The sequence below is a fragment of the Homarus americanus genome, unplaced genomic scaffold, assembly GCF_018991925.1.
Source record: "Homarus americanus isolate GMGI-L3 unplaced genomic scaffold, GMGI_Hamer_2.0 scaffold13041, whole genome shotgun sequence".
NCBI lineage: Eukaryota > Metazoa > Arthropoda > Malacostraca > Decapoda > Nephropidae > Homarus > Homarus americanus.
The window spans coordinates 803,224-825,445 of NW_024749663.1; the positions used below are offsets into that span (position 1 = coordinate 803,224).

The 22,222-nt window shown below is 46.5% G+C and overlaps 1 protein-coding gene across 1 annotated transcript in view; it reads left to right on the forward strand.

Moving 5' to 3' along the window:
- The first annotated feature begins 7,400 nt into the window (after positions 1-7,400).
- Positions 7,401-22,222, forward strand: part of LOC121853707 (serine/threonine-protein kinase BRSK2-like) — a 226,800-nt gene continuing 211,978 nt past the window's right edge. The window contains 1 exon segment of the mRNA XM_042348044.1: positions 7,401-7,615. Coding sequence (XP_042203978.1) covers positions 7,528-7,615 — 88 coding nt within the window. The 5' untranslated portion in view covers positions 7,401-7,527.

Sequence of the window (22,222 nt, forward strand, 5' to 3'; positions counted from 1 at the left end):
TGGTGGGGAGGTGCCAGGAGGAGCGGAGAGAGGGTGAGGAGGAACAGGAAGAGGTAGGGAGGAGAGAGAGGTGGGAGGGGAGGCACACCATTGAACAGGATGAGGTGGGAGGTTACAGTGAGGGAGGATAGTGGAACAATACCATTAGCGAGCTCACCATAGAAACAGAGACCTCCAAATGTGGTAAACGTGGGTGTAACACAATCACATAATACCAATCTATTCACAAATGCATTCCCATTGATTATACTTCACGGTAATAACTTGTGAAGGTTAATTATTATTCACTAGTAATATTTTCCCCCATATCAGTGTTTTATCTCTCTCATGACGCGGGTAATAAACGGTGCTTCAGTACACCCAAGTAATTTTTATCATCGTTGGTGAGTTACTTTATGAGGCTGAGGGTCGACCTTACTGCATGATGTCCTATCACGATTTCTTATTCGATTCAGGGAGATTCCTCGACCTTATATTGGATGGTGGTGTAGGGGTGTGGGAGTGGCGGTGTGGGGTGGAGGGTGTGGGTGTGGAGGTGGCAGTGGTAGTGTGGGGTGGGGGGCAGTGGCAACAGCAAGGGGAGGGGGTCAAAGTTCACAATTCCACTCCCACCTCCTGATCTTCTTCCCATCTTACCCCCCCCACCCATCCACCCCCACCCATCCACCCCCTCCCTCCACCCCCTCCCTCCACCCCCTCCCTCCACCCCCCAAAAAATGAATGTAAGAAGTTCTGGGGTTTTTTTTACGTATATCTAAAACACAATTTCTATTTTATGTTACAATATTCATTAAATTAATACCTATCATGGAGAGAAGCATTTTAACACCCACATACTTACACATAATGTTAACTTAATGTCGTATGGTGAAGGCACAGACGAGTGTTACCAGAGGAATGATGACGGAGGAATAATGACGATGATGACGGAGGAATGACGATGATGACAGTGGAATGAACAGGGGGAGGATAGGGAGGATAAAAAATCATGAACACAACACTGAACTATTTTCACCCTTTAATGGAACACATTTTCGTCAATATTTCACACTTGAATCTTTCTTAATCTCGAGAGAACAAAACAGAGTCGACTTTTTGTTCACTTCGTGTCAACAAGATGGCATTAGGGGGAATAGTAGACACGGGCAAATCGATATTCTTTTTTTTTTTCGTGTGGGCGGATAGCTAGCTACTTGACGGAGGGGTTGGGGTGAGGAGAGAGGCAGGCGAGGCAAGAGGTACTGAGGGGGAGGCTGAGGTACTGGTGGGGGAGGCAGGCGAGGCGGAGGCAGGCAGGCGGAGGTACTGAGGGGGGGGGAGAGGCAGGCAGAGGTACTGAGGGGGTGGGAGGGGAGGCAGGGGAGAGGCGGTGGGGGGAGGCAGGCGAGGCGGAGGTGCTGGGGGGGGGGAGAGGCAGGGGAGGGAGGGTGGGGGAGGTATATTGTGAGAAATAAAGTATCCAGGAGGCGGAGAAACTGTCTGACCAGATTGTTTCTTCTTCAGTGGCGGCAGCTTCTCTGTCCTCCTGCTGTCTCCCTCCTCCTGTGCCTGTGTGTGGACCCTCCTGCTGTCTCCCTGTGTGTGTGGATCCTCCCTGCTCCTTCCCTGTGTGTGGGCCCTCCCTGCTGTCTCCTGTGTGTGTGGATCCTCCCTGCTCCTTCTGTGTGTGGTCCCTCCCTGCTGTCTCCCCTGTGTGTGTGTGTCCCTGCCCCTGTCTCCCTGTGTGCTGCTGTCTCCCTGTGTGTGTGTGGGCCCTGTGCTTCCCCTGTGTGTGGGCCCTCCTGCTGTCTCCCTGTGTGTGGGTGTGTGTGTGGGCCCTCCCTGCTGTCTCCTGTGTGTGTGGGCTGTCTCCCTGTGTGTGTGGGCCCTCCTGCTGTCTCCCCTGTGTGTGTGTGGGCCCTCCTGCTGTCTCCCTGTGTGTGTGTGGGCCCTCCCTGCTGTCTCCCTGTGTGTGTGGGCGCCTGCTGTGTGTGTGGGCCCTCCTGCTCTACCTGTGTGTGTGGGCCCTCCCTGCTCTCCCTGTGTGTGTGTGGGCTCCCAGCTCCCTCCCTGTGTGTGTGTGGGCCCTCCCTGCCCTCCCCTGTGTGTGGGCCTCCCTGCTCCCCTCCCTGTGTGTGTGTGGGCCCTCCCTGCTCCCTCCCCTGTGTGTGGGCCCTCCTGCTCCCTCCTGTGTCTCCTGTGTGTGTGTGGCCCCTCCCTGCTGTCTACCTGTGTTTGCCTGCTGCCTCTCCCTGCTCCCCTCCCTGTGTGTGTGGGCCCTCCCTGCTCCCTCCCCTGTGTGGGCCTCCTGCTGTGTGTGTGGGCCCTCACTGTGTGGGCCTCCCTGCTGTCTGCCTTCCCTGCTCCCTCCTGTGTGTGTGGGGCCCTGCTCCCTCCCTGTGTCCTCTCTCTGCTCCTCCCTGTGTGTGGGCCCTCCTGCTCCCTCCCCTGTGTGTGGGTCCTCCCAGCCTCCTGTGTGTGTGTGGGCCCTGCTCTCCTGTGTGTGTGGCCCTCCCTGCCCTCCTGTGTCCCTGTCTGTGTGTGTGGGCCCTCCTGCTGTGTGTCCCTGTGTGTGTGTGGGCCCTCCCTGCTGTCTCCCTGTGTGTGTGGGCCCTCCCTGCTGTCTCCCTGTGTGTGGGCCCTCCCTGCCCTCCCTGTGTGTGGGCCTCCCTCCTTCCCTGTGTGGGCCCTCCCTGCTCCCTCCTGTGTGTGGGGTGTGGGCCTCCTGCTGCCCTCTCCCTGTGTGTGTGGGCCCACTGCTGTCTACCTGTGTGTGTGGGCCCTCCCTACTTCCTCCGCCTCCTCCTGTTGTGATGAAAGTCTCCAAACGTCTACACTTGTGCTCTTATACATTAAATAGTGTATTTCATCGTTATTGTTATAAGGTATAAAATAAAGCCTGATAATAATGATGGGTGTGAGGAAATAAATGAGATATTACCGGAAGTCAAGGCTTAGGCCCCTCGATGTTCAGTGGCGGGGTGAGGATGGTGTAGCGGGGTGAGGATGGTGTGGCGTGGTGAGGATGGTGTGGCGGGGTGAGGATGGTGTGGTGTGGTGAGGATGGTGTGGCGTGGAGTGGTCTTCTGTCGCTGCACCGCCCACAGCACACATCTCAGGATGCCAGCGTTTCCAGATGAAGCTGATGTACTGTAGATGCCGGGAAGAAGGAAGAAGAGGGGTCGGGGGTGGAAGGAGGTCTTGTCGGGGCAGTTGTCGATGTTGTAACGCAACGAGTCGCTCACCCACCCCCATTGCCCTGTTAAATGTACCATCACTTAGTTAACATTGGTAGCATTCCTGCTCCCAAATTAGCCTTTACAATGGAATTTCTCAAAAGGAGATACTTAGACTTAACTTACTATGGTAATATACAATAACAAACTCGAGGAAACGGCCAGGCACCTGAAATAACAAAACAGTTTCAAGGAATAACTCGATAAGATAATCTGAGAAGCTGACAATGTAACCATCTCGTCAGTCAGTCATCAAATAAATACGCGGACGATTTCCTGCGTCATGAACAAGTTCAGTGAGTGGTGAAGGTTTTTGTCTGGAGACCCGGCGGTTGCCACCCACTACCCTCACCTTGTTATCCGTGTGCGTGCGTGCGTGTGTGTGGTGGGCTCATGTTGATTACTACCTGTATATTAATACTCACAGGCTATATAGGGATATATATTCACCGTGTACACGTTTGGTGGTGCTGGTATTCTCTGAACAAATAATATTTATATTTCTTTGAACCACTATACATATTTGAGAAACACGGCGCTGTTTTTAGTTGTTCCCGTTTATTACAATGTTTTATCCCCTTAGCGTAACCAAACTTAACCTAACCTCTCCCCTCCCCTCCCTGAAGATCCTGCCCAGCTAAGGTAATGTCTTCCGCCCATGTGCAGTAAGTTATTAGTAATTAAATTTTACACCCATGAGTATTACCCAGTGTTGTGTTGTAGTGGGTGTGTGGTGGTACCTGTACGGGGGTGGTGAGAGGCTGGACACGATCTTAAATTCGAGATAGTTGAAGATGAAGGTCTGGAGCATGACGGGCAAGGAGTGAGTGAGTGAGGAAAGTTGTGGAAGGCGGAGAAGTTAGTGGTGGTCTCAGCAGAATGATGAAGAGAAGGAACATACGGTGTACAGTGTGTGTGTGTGTGTGTGTGTGTGTGTGTGTGTGTGTCCTGGCATCGTATTGTACAGCTTGTGTGTAACGGTAAACACTAGGAATCATAATAGACGTCACAGCTTGATGAGTCCTACCTGTGTGTAGGAGGTCACCTGGGCGTAATGAGACAGTAAATCATAAATTACTATCCGTGATTTTTGTTTGTGCTTATGTGGAGTGAGGTGAGTAGGCGGATTGACAAGTGAGTATGTGGCGGGGTGGGGTGTGGCGAAGCAGGGTGTGGTGTGAGCAGGGTTTGGTAGGAGGGGGTGTGGTGAGACGAGGTGTGGTGTGACGAGGTGTGGTGTGACGGGGGATGGTATGTCAGGGTGTGGTGTGGCAGGGTGTGGTGTGACGGGGGATGGTATGTCAGGGTGTGGTGTGGCAAGGTGTGGTGTAACAGGGTGTGAAGATAGTAAGGTGAGTGCTGTGGCTGTTATATGGATGACAGAGCGACACTACCGTACTTAGACGGAATTTCAATAATGGGACTGTCAATTTGGATGTCAAACCTATATAAAAAAAAATGACAGCAAAAACATATTAAAATAGCCACAGTTTCAATGACCACTGACAGCCTCTGGGGTTGTGAGGGAGGTTGTGTAATATATAAAGGTTTATTTAATATGGGTTTGATATCTGAAATGGTAATGTAGTTTTGAAGGGTTATTAAATTTATTTATTTATTTATTTTATTTCTTTATTTATTAATAGAAAGGTCATCTGCGTACTTAACAACCTCGTTTGGTATCCTTGTTGGAGGCGGGATGTCCCTTGTGTAGATGATATATATATATAGGGTAGGGGAGAGAACGCTACCCTGAGGGACACCGTTGAGTATCGGAAGGTCTCTTTCTGGTGAGGGGAAGGAGGGGGTGTTAAAAGCTTGGGAAAGGAGGGGTGGGAAGGGAAGGGTAGGAGGTGGTAGGGAATGCCAGGGGAAGGGAACGATGGCGGATCTCTTTAAAGGAGCGGAAGTTCGGGAGGAGGAGGAAGGGGGGGAGGGGCGGGTAGCTGCCTTAGGAAAGTTTTGAAGAAAAAATCCGACTCTTAATTGGATTTCCAGGCGAATTAACAGAAATTGTTCCTAAAATTACCTACAGTATTATCATGTTATTTTCAACGAGGATAATATTCAGATTTATAAAATACTTAAATATATATCGAAAAAAATATCACTCGTCCCTACCACTGTCCGAGGGTGTATAGTACCGACTCTAATTGACGGTTTATCATATCATATGCTGCCCCCTCGATCGTGTGTTAATAATAATAGTAGTTAATAATAATAAACAGTATTACCAGAAGCAACATCTTGTGTGTTTTGTCTGTTCGCTGGCTGAGTTACGAGTGAGTGGTTGTACAGTACAGCCTCTCTCATAGCGGACCTCTATATGTGCCTCATGAAGGTACACGGTCCTTCACAAGTCCATCTACAGGGGGTCGTCAGGTGTTGTACAATGTGGCAGCTCTGTGTTTGTTTACATTCGACAGAAGGAAACTAGCAATAGTAAACATGCTATGGAATCAAAGTAAAACAATATTAAAACAAATATCTCAATGTAATGATTTGTGGAATGTTTATATAACGAACCCCTGTAAACGCACCAGTGAAGGGGACTGTACACGCTCCTTTCATAATACCAAGACGCCTCCTGGTAACTTATAGAATAACGCACTTTATATTTACCATAACAGACGACTTATAGTGTACTGTTGTTACAGGTATAAAAAGAGAGGAAGATCTGTAACTGTCCTACACGTGGTCAAACAGCCCACACCTGCAGTAAGCTGAAATCAATATCGGAATAAAAAAGAAAAAAAAACATCGTTCCACGTTTCACCTCCCCGAGCTAATTTTGTGTGTGGTAGAGTGTTAACACACCAATATGGGAGCGGTGTACCACGTTAGGTTAGGTTAGATTAGATTAGATTAGATTAGATTAGGTTTATTATTTGATTAGGAAAGCATTTTGAGAAACCATACAGGTAGGGCGAGGGTCTAGGCAATGCTTAAAAGCCCCAGCAGGATCCTGAAGGGGTAGACCACGAGCTTCAGGCACGACGGGGAGAGGGAAAGGGGGCGGGGCGTCTTTTTCCCCCCCAAGATCCCGAAAGAAAAGATTTTGAGGAAATAATATTATTTCTCCCTAGAGGAATATTTTTTTTTCGTTCTAAGGCCCATGATTATAACTTATAGAGAACACAGTATAGAGGGATACAACACACACAGATAGTGAGGTGTGAGGTGGTATGGCGGGGTGGGGTGTGGTGTGGCGGGGTGTGGTGTAGCACGGTGTGGTATGGTAGGGTGTGGTATGGAAGGATGTGGTGGTGTGGTGTAGCAGGGTGTGGTATGGCGGGATGTGGTGAGGTGTGGTGTGACGGTGTGTTGTAGCAGGGTGTGGTGTAGCAGGGTGTGGTGTAGTAGGGTTGTGGTGTGGCGGAGTGTGTGGTATAGTAGGGTGTGGTGTGACGGGGTGTGGTGGGAGGGGTTATGGTATGGCAGGGTGTGGTGTGGCAGGGTGTGGTGTAGCAGGGTGTGGTGTAGCAGGGTGTGGTTTGGTTGGGTGTGGTGTGGCGGGGTGTGGTAGGGGTTGCGGGAGGGTGTGAGTCATCGTTGGCAGGTCTTGGGTCTCCTGCCGACGGCGGCGCGGGAGAGCTGAGCGGTCGTCACCCGGCAGGTCCTGCCAGTCCGCCAGCACCCCACCAAACTTCTCCTTCATGTTATGAATTCTTACGAGAAGTCACCACGAGTGGTCGAGGTGTTCGGTAATTCTGATCCCTGTTCAGACAAATTTTAAATTCTATTGAAATATAATTTATTTAGATATGGAACATAATGTGCCGATGGACCGAGAGCTAGTGAGCCTTCCCTCGCAGCCTCTCCCTAGTATATTTATTAGTAGTCGACAGTACTGACGATCCCAATTGTATTTTTCGGAATCTAGAAAAGTCTCTCGTGGCCAAATACACGTATTATTGTGATCGTTGGTCACGTGTAGCTGTGGTAGTGAGTGTTAGTCCGCCCACAGTGGTGTAGTGCAGCTTAAGGGGGACAGTGGGTGGTGTCCCTGGAGAAGGTGTTAGCGGCGAGTGAGGGCGGTGGCTGGTGAGGGTAGTGGCTGCAGGAGGACCCGGGCTGGAGTGAGTGTGGTCGGGGAAGGAGTGTGGTGGCGGAGGGAAGAGAGCCATGCCTGGAGTCTATTGATCGCGCACGGCAGCCGTGTTGTCAGTGCGCACTGCGGCCGCGCCAGGCAGCCCGCCCACCCCTAGTTCCAACATGGCGGTCGAGTGTGCGGGGGAGCGCTGGCGGGCTCTCGCTAGTGTTAGTTAAGCAGTTTGATGTGCTCTCGGATTACTTACCTGACTCCTCCACCATGCAGAAGGAGAACAGTCACCCACCAGACAACCATCAGTATGTCGGGCCCTACAGACTGGAGAAGACTCTGGGCAAAGGGCAGACTGGTAAGTGCACCGCTCACACTGCGCCCAACCTTACTTCTCAACACCAACTTTCAGGCGGGAGGCGCCAAAGAAAACGAAGTCCACTGTTTTGTTTTTACGCTAATGTAAGAAGGCAATTATGTGTCACACATTATCCAGAAAAATCAAATCGATAGTCTGAAAAGTATGTATGTTGCCGGTGTTGTGAAATCCGTAATATATTAGCGATGGCGTGACATATATGGTCACTATCACTGACGGAGGTATAGTGAGTAGACGAAATTATGGAGTGTGTACAATGTGTGGTGAGTGTGGTGGGGGTGTGGTGGCTGGGGTCCACTGCGGCAGTGAGCAGCTGACCTCATCTTACCACCTACAGATAAATTTCATGGAAGCCGAGTTACATTCCAAACACCCATCAATTATCCAGCACCAGATCATTTGTCTGGCTTTAAGTGACGGTTCAAAACACAGTCGTATATCTACAGTGATCGTAAATCATACACAAGCGACCAGCTGTTTATGTAAATAATTACGAGGAACATGTCACGACACGTCTGGAGTGTTTACACCCGGAAACCACCGACCAAGTAATGATTACAATGTTTATTTCACGCGTCACAGGACACTCCCCACCCACGGCACCGCACGTGGGTCGCCTCTACACCTGCCGGGGATGCTGTTGTTCTGCAGGAGGTAGGAGAGGGGGGGTAGGGAAGGGAGGGGGGCCTTATGCAGCGGATGGTGAATCGCGAAAGAGAGGAACCTTTTGTAACGGCAGGTGTGCCTACACGCTGAGTGTCACCCCACAGTGCCTGCCGGGGTGATAGGCTGAAGAACCTACTACCAGTGGCACCTGGAGAGTCATGGCTGACCTGTATGGTGACATACGGAGCCATAAACTGTGACCTGGACGGTGACATACGGAGCCATAAAGTGTGACCTGGACGGTGACATACGGAGCCATAAACTGTGACCTGGACGGTGGCATACGGAGCCATAAACTGTGACCTGGACGGTGACATACGGAGCCATAAACTGTGACCTGGACGATGACATGATGAGATGCATGACCTGTGTGTGTGTGTGAGAGAGAGAGAGAGAGAGACCTGGACGGTAGGACGATGATAAAGGGTGACGTCAGAAGCAAGAAGTTGATCGATACTACAAACACTGACGAACCTTGACCTGGAGGATGACCCAACACGGCAGGAAGGGGAGGGAGGGGAAGGGATGAGGTCAGCTCGTGTCACCAGTCTAATAACTCCTCCCAGAAAGGTCGGGTTGAGTGATGGTAGTAGTTGTGGTGGTGGTGGTAGTAGTGGTGGTGGAAGTAGTGGTGGTAATGGCGGTAGGGTAGTGATAGTGGTGGTAGTGGTGGTATATTATTGAAGCCTTTATAGTGAGTGGCATGGCGTCACCACTCCTGCCAGGATTAGAGAGAGAGAGAGAGAGAGAGAGAGAGAGAGAGAGAGAGAGAAAAATTTCCTCTCTCCTGCGACAAATTTTCTCTTTATCCTGACAGAGAAAAATTATGTGTTCATGTAATGTTTTTTTCTTGCATTTATTATTATTATTTTTTTATCTTCCTCTAATTAAGTCTTAAACTCTCAGGAAATAAATTCCTTCCTTTTTTAAAATTCTCTTTTTGAAACAGATCTTCTTGGAGCAAATTCTATACTCATGACAAAAAAAAAAATTATAACTCAACAAATACAATTTATTTCCTCTTCTAATAAAACCAAAAAAAATCTAACTTTCTCATGATTAAATTCTATTATTATGAATACAGGGAGTTTTTTTTTTCTTTCTATTCTTTAGTTTTTCATGTATGTTCTCTGCCTCAGCTGTCGGTATAAATTTATCAACCACCGTTCAATAGGTTAGGTTAGGTTAGGATTCTTACAACTTTAGAAGAAAAACAAAATGTGATTAACTTGGCATTTTGTAGGGAGATTAAAAGACAGACAGACAGACAGACGGACAGACGGACGTATAGCTTACCAGAGATGGAGGAGGGGGGGGAGCACTTAAGGCCAGATTGATATAATATTCATGTTAAGTTTCCGTCTTGGTAAGTTAATTTCACTATGATTATTTTTTACACTCCGGGGCAACTTGGGCGACAGTAACTTTATACATATTTTAAATTTCCACGGGTAGCATTTTATTCCGGAGGGGGAAGGGGGGGGAGGTTGGGGGGTGGGGGAGGGGTGTTAATCGTGTGGTACCTTTAGGGAAGTGTCATTTGCTACAGTGGTAAAGCATCAGACAGGTGCATTTAATTAGGTCTCGATGTCTTTTTAATTTTTGCTTGTGTAACTTAATTCGTTATCAATTCTTCCTTGGGTTCAGCTTTAAGTGAAGTGTGACTTAAGCTGAATGTAAACGTAAAAGAGTGTATCACTTTACCTGTGGCTAGAGCATTAATTAGAGTCACTTAACCTGAGTTTAATAGTAGATGTGACTAAAAGCAGATGTGACTTTACGTTGATGTGACTAAAAGCAGGTGTTCTCAGGTCTGGCTGTACCTGTACCTGGGTAATGCCTCACAGTGTTTAAGGTGTTACCTGGGGACAAGATGAAGCCCTTCGTCTGTAACAGGAGGGATATTTTTACCCGTGTTACTTTATGGCGGTGTGACTAAACAGGTGTTACTTTGTGGGGTGTGACTAAGGTGTGACTAAGCAAGTGTGACTGTGTGGGGGTGACTGAGCAGGTGTGCCTTTACTTGGGTATGTCTTAGCAGGTGTGACTATACAGGTGTGACTAAGCAGGTGTGACTAAGAAGTGTAACTATAGGGGCGTGACTAACCAGGTGTGACTATTAACAGGTGTGACTTTACGTGGCTGTTGTGGATGCATTGAACTTTACCTGGACACACCTTTAATTAGTAGTCACTTTACCTGGACCTACTTTAACACAGGTGTAACTTTGCATAGTTTTCAGTGTCCTACTTTATAAGTTTGCAAGAGAAAAGTTTTGGCAAATAATTTTTTCCTGACCAACTTTTTGTGAGTTGAATAATAGCTAATGTGACTTGACACTGGAGATAAGTACTATTCACTTTATGACACTTGTTACTTGACACTTACGCAACTCATGACTATTCTCCCCACCCAACTAATCTCCCCACCCAACTAACCTCCCCACCAAACTAATCTCCCCACCCAACTAATCTCCCCACCCAACTAACCTCCCCACCCAACTAACCTCCCCACCCAACTAACCTCCCCACCCAACTAATCTCCCCACCCAACTAATCTCCTCACTATATTAATCTCCCCATTCAGCTAATCTCATCTAATCTCCCAACTCGACTAACCTCCCCACCCAACTATCCTCCCTATCTAACCTCCCCCAGTAACTTAAGTGGATTACGTATCTGAACTACATACATACATACATACATACATACATACATACATACATACATACATACAAACAACACTAACAAGGGTGGATCATGTTGTGACTGTGTGGTGGTAGTGCTGGTGGTAGTAGTGGTAGTGCTGGTGGTAGTAGTGGTAGTGCTGGTGGTAGTAGTGGTAGTGCTGGTGGTAGTAGTGGTAGTGCTGCTGGTGGTAACAGATAGGACCCGCCCGGTTAAAATCCATCTCAAATTTGTGTGTAAAGGTGATGTTGGGAGAGCCAAGTTGCCGGCTCTGGGTCACGGCCTCAGCTAATCTAGTTCAAAACACGAATATTTACAAAACTTGGTGGTGGTGCATATGAGTCCCCCCTCAAAAAAAAAATATTTAGGTGGAAACAAAACTTTAATTTATTTTTTATTTTTTCAAACTTTTTTTTTAATATATATTTAAGTATGAAATTATACACCAGTGACGCAGTATCGCAGTTAAACATAAATTCAGCGTGATATAATTTTTTTTGTCCTTTTATGAATGCGACACGTCATGGTTGTAAACAAATGAGGCTAGTTGCGAGTGTACAGTAGTTCAGATGGTCGCCGTTAGCCACAGTGTAGTAGGGCCCAGGTGAGAGTGATAGTCAGCTAAGTGTTGCCAGAGAGACACACCTGAAATAAACCAAACCTAAACCAACAATTTAAACCTCTGAGGAATATATACCTGACTTACCTAACACACCTGACTTATGATATACAGTAGCTGCCCCTTGTGTGTTGTTATAATCGTTTGTTGTCATTATCGCAGAACACACGTGATTGACAAGTGCTGTGAGGTGTGTGGGAGGGGGAGGGGTAGTGAAGGTAATGCTGGGTGGGCCACGGAGGCACTATACCTTCATCTGGGTCGAGATAGAGGGTGTATGACAGCTGTGTGTGTCTGTGATTGTTTTGAGTCTTGTCTGTTGTGGCTACTCTTGTTCGTTCTTGGATTAGAGGTTTTTATTTTGTGTTATGATGAAGTCTTTGTATGGGTAAGGTGTGTGGGTGGGTGTGGGTGTGTGGGTGTGGGTGTGGGTGGGTGGGTGGGTGGGTGTATGTGTGTGTGTGTGTAGATGATATTATTGAAGACAGTATAATTTTGTTTTTAAAGATGTTCATATTTTTACTTCTATACAATAAGTCTTGGACAAAATTTATTATTACAGGTAATTGATGTCTTCCTCTCTCCCCGGGGCGTGTGTGTGATATAATATTATGTAACCTCCGGGCCACGATAACTCTTTTTCCTATTTTTCTTGAACAATATTATTAATAAGTCCTTGGGCACAATATCTTAGGTAATATTTATTTCAGCGGTGAGGGACATTTTATTTTAACACTGGTTGGGTTGAGGCGGAATGATATTGTTGTCTTTTCGACGAGAAAAGTAATAATGGAAGAAGTATTTCAACTTTCTCCCCATATTCCCTGCTTCAGGTGTTCTCTTGTTGCTGTACCCGTAAATAGTAACACACAGGAAGGTTAGTGGCTGAGGGGGGACCAGGTGGTGTGTATTAGTGTGTACCTTAACAGTCTCTGTGTGGGGCGGTGACTGTTGTTGTGTTGACCATACCTGGTGCAGCCCCGCCCTTACTGACTATTATACTGCTTTACTTGTTGCTTCACACGCTCACTCATTGTCACGACACCTGGCTGTACATCTTCACAGCACCAGGTCTTGGCTGTACACCTTCACAGAACGAGCAGCACGATACCTCTGGGAAGTACGGTACTCTGCTTCACTCTGGTCGTCATAGGTTGTGTTGTTCTCTGCCCTCGGAGGTTCAGTATGTGTAGGGGACCTTACAGCTGGAGTTAAAGGCGTCATGCATCACCTAAGTTGTCAGTTGAGTGTGTGTGTGGTGGATGTTGATCCATGACGTCAGGTATGGGATAAGGAGCCGTCACACATCCAGCCATACCTGACCAAGAATTGATTGACCCAGAAAGTGTCAGGTGTTGAGCTCTCCCTTGCGTGCTGCAACCTTCACACACACACTCTACACATCACATAAAGCATGTCGTACGCGGTGCTTCAGCGACCTTAGTGGCAGGTGTGGTGGCGTGAAGCCCCTGCTGGGTGTGGTATATTGAGGCAGCAACATAAAGGACAGGACCCTCTACCTCACTGTCAGGTTGTCACCGTCGTCTGCGTGTCCCCGTCTAACACACTCGCCCTTCATGCACCACAACCCTTTATCCCTGCACGGAGCGTGACCGAGTTATTGTTTCTCTTACTTTGTTCGGATGTACGCACACGTGTACACGTTTGTGGGTGTTTATGAATAAAGTACCTCAAAAGGTCATTGTACCTGTGTTGAAACTATAGGCAGCCGTGTGATGGAAATCTCAGAATTTATTTACTAAATTTGTAAAAAAAAAGGTCAAGCGTCAACACCCAACATTATAAAAATAAATCTTTGTTTGATCAATTTCGAAGAAACACGGCAGACGGTAGTGTGTTTTCCAGTAAAGACACTACTTGACTTTGATGGAAGATGGATAATGTGGGCTATTAAGTGTGATGGGTGTAGGGCAGAGCCAAGGGTAGGGTCTGTGAAATGTTCTGGAACAGGGTCTGTGGAAGAGGCTGGAGCAGGATGGTGTCTCGCAAAGTCTTTGTGAAAGCCAGGGGAAGGGGAGGCGTGTAGTGGACCTTATGAGTTAGGAGCAGCACCTCTGACAGCCTCGTGAAGGAAGTGTTTACACCGGCGGCGCTAATCTCCCGTTTATGTATAATTACGTATAATAAGGAGAGCGGTGTTGAGTGCCGTCACGAGAAGTTCTGGCAGCAACATGGCTGAGCGAGTCTTTCTGGTGTTTACAAGGACCAGCGGAGTCTTAGAGGCTTAGTAGAAAGTAAGGCAGTTTTAGTGACTAGCTGGAAGAGGCTCAGTCTTAAAGTGTGAAGTGGAAACTGGCGATGCTTGGCTTAACACTACTGACTCACACAATTCTTAAGAGATTCGTTAGTTGGAATTTTTCACGAACTGGGGTTGTAATAACTCATTTTACTCCCTCACTCAGGCAGTCACAAAGATGAAGTCAAAATGACGTCCAAAATATATACTGGCACTCTGTTGTAATAAAGTACGTTCTGTTTCCTTCAGTTACGAGAAGGAAAACAAAATATACGATTTTTTTCCACTATCTGGGTCGTGGTCTTCTCAGGAACTAGCTGACAGTGATGCAGTGGTGTTGAGACCCCCCCCCCCCTCCGTCTCCTGGTGCTTGGCTACGTGATGACTGAAAACATTACCTGGAAATTGCAGTTGAGTTTATTTAAGGTGAAAAGGTTAATGACAGATGGTGTAGGTGACAGGTGGTGTAAGTGACAAGTAGTAGGCAATATATGGGTGACGGGGTGGTTTTAGGTGACAGGTGGTGTTGGTGACAGGAGATGCTGTGTGTGTGTGACCATGAGCCAATGATAATCTAGTAATCAGTGTGGAGGACTCACTCAACACACACACACACACTAATATACTGTCACGCCGATATAGTGAACCTCCTCTCCCAAGACCACTTATGACAGGTGCTCAGGCCAGTATATACACACACACACACACACACACACACACACACACCTGTACAAGAACTCCTTCAGGTTGGAGATGTGAATAAGGATAGCTTAAACTCCCTTGAGATACAACACGGTGATGGCTGCAGGGGAGATTCAGGAGGGGGGGTAAGGCTGATTGTGAATAGGTAAAGGAGTTTATTGATGGGTTTTCGTGCGTTGTGGGGTCATACAGGGAGTGGGGTGGAGGGGTTAAATTATACCTCCAGACGGATTAACGTGTCGACAGTGAGGTGGTGTGGAGGGGAAGGGGAGAGAGGGGGAGAAGGGAGAGTTAATCTTGTAGTGCTTCCGGGCGTACGTGAACCATGGTGGATGTATTTGCTCTAAACACACACACACAGAGGAAGACATCTTGAGAGTGGTTGGTGAGTGGTGGGGGTGTTGTTATGTTGTCATTGACGGCAGTGTAGCAGGAGGAGGAGGAACACTCGAGGCTGGATGAAGGGTAAATTAAGTTAACGTGAGGGATGCTGGCAGTTCCTCCACCGTTCTCAGTGCTCTGTTAGCGGCATCACCTGTGTTAGTGTGTGGGCTATGTTAGACGGGGGAGGAGGGTGTTACTGTTATGTTAGACAGAAGAGGAGGGTGTTACTGCTATGTTAGACAGAAGAGGAGGGTGTTACTGCTATGTTAGACAGAAGAGGAGGGTGTTACTGCTATGTTAGACAGAAGAGGAGGGTGTTACTGCTATGTTAGACAGAAGAGGAGGGTGTTACTGCTATGTTAGACGGGGGAGGAGGGTGTTACTGCTATGTTAGACGGGGGAGGAGGGTGTTACTGCTATGTTAGACAGAAGAGGAGGGTGTTACTAGATGTTAGACGGGGGAGGAGGGTGTTACTGCTATGTTAGACAGAAGAGGAGGGTGTTACTGCTATGTTAGACAGAAGAGGAGGGTGTTACTGCTATGTTAGACAGAAGAGGAGGGTGTTACTGCTATGTTAGACGGGAGATAGGAAAGGACTGTGTTACTGCTATGTTAGACAGGGAGATGTAAAGTAACAGATGTTGGTTAAGTTAGGTATTACTGCTAGGTTAGATATCCTTGTATTACGTTGTTAATTGGTTAAGATAGACAGGTCTGTGTTAAATGCTGTGTTATGATGCTTAGTTGTTTTCGATGTGCTGTGTCTTGGTGGTGACTGTGGCAGGTTGAGAGAGAGAGAGAGAGAGAGAGAGAGAGAGAGAGAGAGAGAGAGAGAGAGAGAGAGAGAGAGAGCTGTGTTTATGTGAAGGGACACTTAATGCCGGATGAAATAAGTAAATCAAGTTAACACAGGGCTGGGTACATGGTTGCTGGCCCCGCCTTTACTACACTATGTTACGCTTGTTTGTGGCTCTGTGGGGGGTAATGTGGCTCTGTAGGAGAGAGAGAGAGAGAGAGAGAGAGAGAGAGAGAGAGAGAGAGAGAGAGAGAGAGTGAGTATGTATGTATGTATGTATGTTTGTATGTATGTATAACACAGCCAAGGATGAGCAGTACAGGTGAGTGTTGTTATTGTTGATGATAATTAAACCGGTGATTAGCTTTACAAATTGTTTGTTTACCTGGCCGAGGCGAGTCATTGGTAGTGTGTTAACCCTTCTACCTACCTACTTTACCTCACCCCTTACCCTGCCTCCCCCTACCTACCTACCTTACGTCACCCCTTACCCTGTCTCCCCCTACCTACCTACCTTACCTCACCCCTTACCCTGTCTCCCCCTACCTACCTACCTTACCTCACCCCTTACCCTGCCTCCCCCCACCTTCCCCTACCATACCTTACCTTACCTTACCTTACCTTACCTTACCTTACCTTACCTTACCATTACAGTCAGTTGTGTAGTGTTTGGCTGGTGGGAAGGGAAAGAGGAGAAGGAAGAGGACGTGGAGGAAGAGAACGAGGAGGAGAAAAACAGAAGGAGCAGGAGGTAAAATAAGAAGGGGAGGAGGAGGAGGAGAACGAAGAAGAGGAGGAGGAGGAAGGGAAGAAGGTGAGAAAGAAGGGGAAGATGTGAAAGAAGAAGACGAAGAGAAAGATGAGGGGGAAGAAAAGAGAACTGGAAAAAAAAGACCATTATACTAAGTTAACCTGCTGTGTGTGTGTGTGTGTGTGTGTGTGTGTGTGTGTTAGGAAAGCTTGGATGTTAGTGGGCATAATAGTAATAATAATAATAATATAATAATAATAATAATAATAATAATAATATAGTTCGATGCATCACTTGTGTCAGGGAAATAATTGAACTGTACTTGATCATTAAGTTAACAGCTTCAATGAAACAAACTTGACTCTCAGGTCTTAAACCAATTGATTAAGCTGTGAGTTGCTTCTGATACACACACACATACACGCACACGGAAGTATAGACGGAGGGGAGGGCAGATGGACGGGGGGGTGAGATTGGGCGGGCAGACGGAAAAATGGGCGGTGGGGAGGATAGAACAGATAGGCAGAGGGTAGGAAGGAGTGGGCGGGCAGACAGGAGGATAGAAGGTGGAAAGAGAAGAGGAGGAGGCGGCAAGGATAGATGATGGAGCGGGAGGGGTAGGTGGGCGGGGGTGGGAGGGGGATGGTCCTCAATGTCAGGTTAGTGTTGGCGCCGCTGCTGTGAGTGATGAATAGTGTTGACCCGCCCACCCACCCTCAGCCTCGCAACACCACACACCACCCTTACAGTTTGGTTTTTGGAAATATTCTTAGGGGAAGCTTTGGCTGTTTGATGTTGTGTGCATGTGTTCGTGTGCGCGTGTGTTCGTGTGCGTGTACCTCCAAAGACACATTTATGTCTTATTATATCAGTGATTTACTTTAATCATAGGAAATTATTTATGGTTTGGAGTGACCTTTAAATGTGAGGTATGCCAGGTGAGGTCCGCCAGGTGAGGTCCGCCAGGTGCACTGATCTAAACTCACCTCTTATAAATACCTGAATGAACATATGTACAGTATATCTAACCTGAGTTCATATTTTATGGTGGTAACACATTCTCAGAGCTCAACAAGAGGGACTGTTATGTATCCGTTAACAGAGACGTGAAGCTGAAGCTCGTGTAGGTATTTCTGTTTAGCTGTTGTAGGATAGCAACAACAGGACTCTCAGCTGTGCCTCAAGTGACCACGGTGGGGGCTGTTGGCTGTCATGAAAGCTTCTTGATCTGTGGCTCGGCCTTGCTGTGTGATGATGCTGTGTGTGTGTAGTGTATGGTGATGGATAGTGTGAGGGATGGGGGATAGTATGGTGTAGATGGTGAGGGATTGGGGAGGAGGAGGGGGGGGGATGTCATGGGGTGGTGGTGCTGTGGGTGGAAAGGTGGAGGGTGGACGAGCGAAGGGCTTCTCCTCCACTATGCTATTCTCAACACAACATGGAGGGAGGTGTGGCTGACGTCAGAGACCATCTCCTCTGTGTACCACCACCATATTGATTAACCACCAAAATGCTCTGCAGGGCCTTACTAGCCTCTCTAACCACCCTAACCCAGACGTGGTTCTCTCGTAGTTTACCAAGGTGATGTGGTAGATGATCCAAGCGTGGTTCTTCTCATTGTCCTGACGTGGTTTGAAGATCTTGTATAACCATAGAATTCAAGGCGTGGTTTATTATGGTTCTTTGCTGGATGGTCCTCACGTAGTTTAAGGGAGGTTCTGTCCTCTAATAAAGTAGTGAACAATGAAGACGTAGTTGATATGGTCTTTTATCTTTCGTATCGCCGTGGTTTCGTTGTTGATAAGAGTTACTGTAAGGAAATGAACCCTGCTTGTGTTGACCGTCTCCAGGCCTCCGTATACCATGAGCCTCCACTATGCGTGTGTGAGGGATACAAGTCTCTTAGGATGCAGGAAAATGTTCGATATTGTTTTTTCCTTTCATGATATTAAAAAAAATAACTTTCCCCCAAAATAAATAAAAACTGATGTAGCGGATTTTAGCTTGGTGAACTTTGAGAGTAGTGAAGGAGATAGTCCCCGAGGGAAGATTCCTTTTCTGGGAGTCTTTTGGTAAGAGAGAGGGTGGGGGGAAAAAAAGAGAGGTGTTCCCAGAGGCTATGTGTATCATGGTGGGAGGGAGTGGAAAACCCTCTTTCATTCTCCAGGCAAGTAAATCCATCATGCAGTCAAGTATATATATATATATATATATATTCATACGTGGTTTTATATATATATATGTGGATATATGTGACTCCCGATATATAGGTACAGGCAGATGTATAGGGAGTGATTGAAAAATGTTATGAATATATTTCTTGCTTGTTGATTTGCAAAGGGGAGTTAACACATTGGAGGTGGCGTATGGTGGTGGTGCAGGTTAGGTGAGGTGAGGTGAGGTGATGCTCGACAGGTAGGGTTAGGAATTGACTGAATCTTGAAAACATACATTACAAAAAAACCTAACCTAACCTAACCTAAACACCGGGACAAAATAGAAGATAAAATTCGATTCACATTTATTTGATTATTTTAGAACCATAAAAAATTTCTAAACTATTACAACAAATATTTACCCCCATTAAGCAACTCATCTAAATATGACTTCTACATTACATAACTTTACACAGGATGGAGTAAATGGCCTGGGGAGTCTTGACTGGTATTACGACGAAGTTTATTAACACAATCTTAATCCACCAACCACAGCAGGGATAATGGAATAACCTACCAGACCTGTTGGGTTATAGGAGGTGTGAAGAGAGGTGGCGGACTCTGATAAACCAAATGAGGAAGATTTAATTGGTGTTGATTATAGGTACAGTGTGATGGCTGATGTTGAGGGTGGTGTGTGTGTGTTGGTCGAGGGAGCAGAGTGAACAATAATAACACGTGATTACTTTAACATTACGTCGATACTGTAGTTACGTAGGTACTGTAGTTACGTAGATACTGTAGCTACTTTAACTAAATAGAATAGAATGAAGTTTGTTTAGGAGAGAGGAAGGAAGTGTAAAAGAAGACTCGGTAAGAAGATACGTCGATGGTAAACTTGGGAGGGTCACAGGTCTTCTGGACGTCCAAAGCTTAAGACAAGTTACTGAGACAGAGTTTTGAGTTGAATGGCTAGGACGAGAGACTTTCAACTAGTGTGTCTCATGGAGTGTGTGTGTGTGTGTGTGTGTGTGTGTGTGTGTTAGGTTAGGACTGTCTTACCGAGAAATAGTCACCAGTTTCTACATATATTTTTCTACTAAATGAAGGAGATTGTAAAAGCTACATCATCTTTTGAGGAGTTGAGGGAAAAGGCAGAGCGATACAGGAGGAAAATTTAACCTGTAATGTATTTTTGGAGGTAATTTTAGAGCACATTCCTCCCCCAACTGGTAGAGGAATACCAACCCGTCCAGAACATAATTTGGTAGAATCCACGCGTATCCGGGCATGCTGTACACACACACACACACACACACACACACTGGCTGAACCTTGACCAGTATGATATTCTGTTTGGTTCTGTCCGATTATTTCTCCCTTTCCTAACCGAACCTAACCTAACCTAACCTAACCTAACTAAACATAAATATATAAATGTCTCAAAAATATATACGTTAAATATTATCTTTTTTATACATATGTTAAAAGATATATTCAGCTTATCTCTACTATGACGTCACGTACTTTCGAATCAACATAGCGTCTAAATTAAGGCACCGCAGATAAGAGAATAAAAAAATGAAAATAAAAGATATGAAAATGTTTGGGGAGGGATCATGCATATTCTGTTTCACGGCGGCCATGGGCTGAGGCGAGTAAATAAACTGTGGCGGATTTTTGTGTTGGCGAGTATCTCAATGGTGGGGGTGTGGGGGGGGGGTCATCCTCGGTGTATGATGAGAGAGAGAGAGAGAGAGAGAGAGAGAGAGAGAGTACCCCCAAGCTAGCACACACGAGAGAGAATGTGATAGTAGGTATACAATGATGAGTTACAACACCATTGGACATCTTGATTAAAACGAAGAAGATAAATAAAAGATCATAATGACTCCCACGAGAAAGATACAGGAGTCTATGTAGAGTAACCCAGGACCCCTTCATCCTTGTCTGTAGGAGGGAGTACCGCTGTAAACTCCGCCGACAGAGAAAACATTCCGTGGTGATCTTTCCAGTCGCCCTTCCTCCTTCTGTAACCTGTCAACACAACCACCCAATAATCCTTAGGACAGCGTGTTCTCTGTCAGTACGGGAGACTTGGGAGGTTAGGTTAGGTTAGGTTAGGTTAGCACGGAGGTAAACACTAACTTGTGGTGGGTAGTCACTGAGGAGGAACACAAACTAGATATTGGTTCCGATATTTTCACAGGGGTGAGGATCTGCTGGTGGGAGGGAGGGGGGGGGGTCCATAGTCCCTAGCAGAGATGTGATGACAAACTTTCTTCTTGTGTGGGAGGTAAGGTAGACGGCACGCTGTTGGACCACACTCACTTTAATGTCCCGAAATATAGTCAGTTTCGTCAATGTTTGTAGAACTTTCACCTCCAGTTTCCGTGATGCTTCCCCGAACGGTTTGATGGCAAGTCGTGATTGATTAGTTAATGGTATTTCGTGTTAACCAATTGCATCGAGTCTTGCCAACTCTCCCGTCTTGTGTACAAAACAACACCAGTACCTTATATAAGACTAAATTATGGCAGAACTTAATTTGGGGTTGATATTGTCTTCACTTTGGTTGTTGTGATAAAGTTCGTTTAATTTCGTCAAGTATCACACAGAGTTAAACCATGGTAACAGTAGTCTCTCTCCGTAGTGACTCTGCGTCAGTTTGTGTTACGTGACTCTTAATACTTGGTTCAAACTGCAGTACATATTATACACTCTTATAAGTCTACTGGTCAGTGGGACGAATTTATCACATTATGAAGAGATTTTCTGTCGACGTTAGAGCTGTGACGTGTACCATCACCTGTGTGGGCAGTAATGTTGGTAAATATACGAGACAGGTAAGAGTCCCAGGTGTGTGGTGCTGACATGACTACTGTGTGATGATGTGCCTTATATATTTATTTTTATTTATGATATCAACTTAACAGTACTTAAGAAAGCAACAAGGACAGTAAGTAAATCTTGTTGGCTATCAAACTACTCCTGCAGTCAACTCCTGTCGTAATAAATGATGAGTACAAAATTTGTTTCTGAACGAATTATTATTAAAAGTTGGAAACTGTGTGTCAAGAAATTGTACCAAAATAACTTTTAAAAACATCAAAAATTCAGGAGCTTGTGAGTGTCTCCTCCCGAGGGCCTTCCTCGGTGCTGAGGGTCTGGGCCAGGTCCCCAGGCTGCCGTCTTTATATAATTTTTCTCTAGTTCTCACTTCATATTTGATATTTAATTTGTTTAATGTCCTCAGCTGGCGGGTCTTACAGTGTGATGTGGGCAGACGTGTGTGTGTGTCTCTCCTGATGAGTTACAGTGAGGGTAAAGATATGGTTCAGGTGTCTGGCGGCAACTATCGCCACCATTGTTAGTTCCTATCTGTTTATCTGCCCGCTGTTTTAAGACTTACACCACCCCGCCATCGTTATCCTTGACTGGAGGCCCTACACCTGCGTCCCACCTGGCTCAGTCAAGAGTAAATGTCCCCCAGCACCTCACACGCAACCTGTAAACTGACGGTAAAAAAGACCAGACCATCAACACTTGCTACCCTCCTAAACCTTC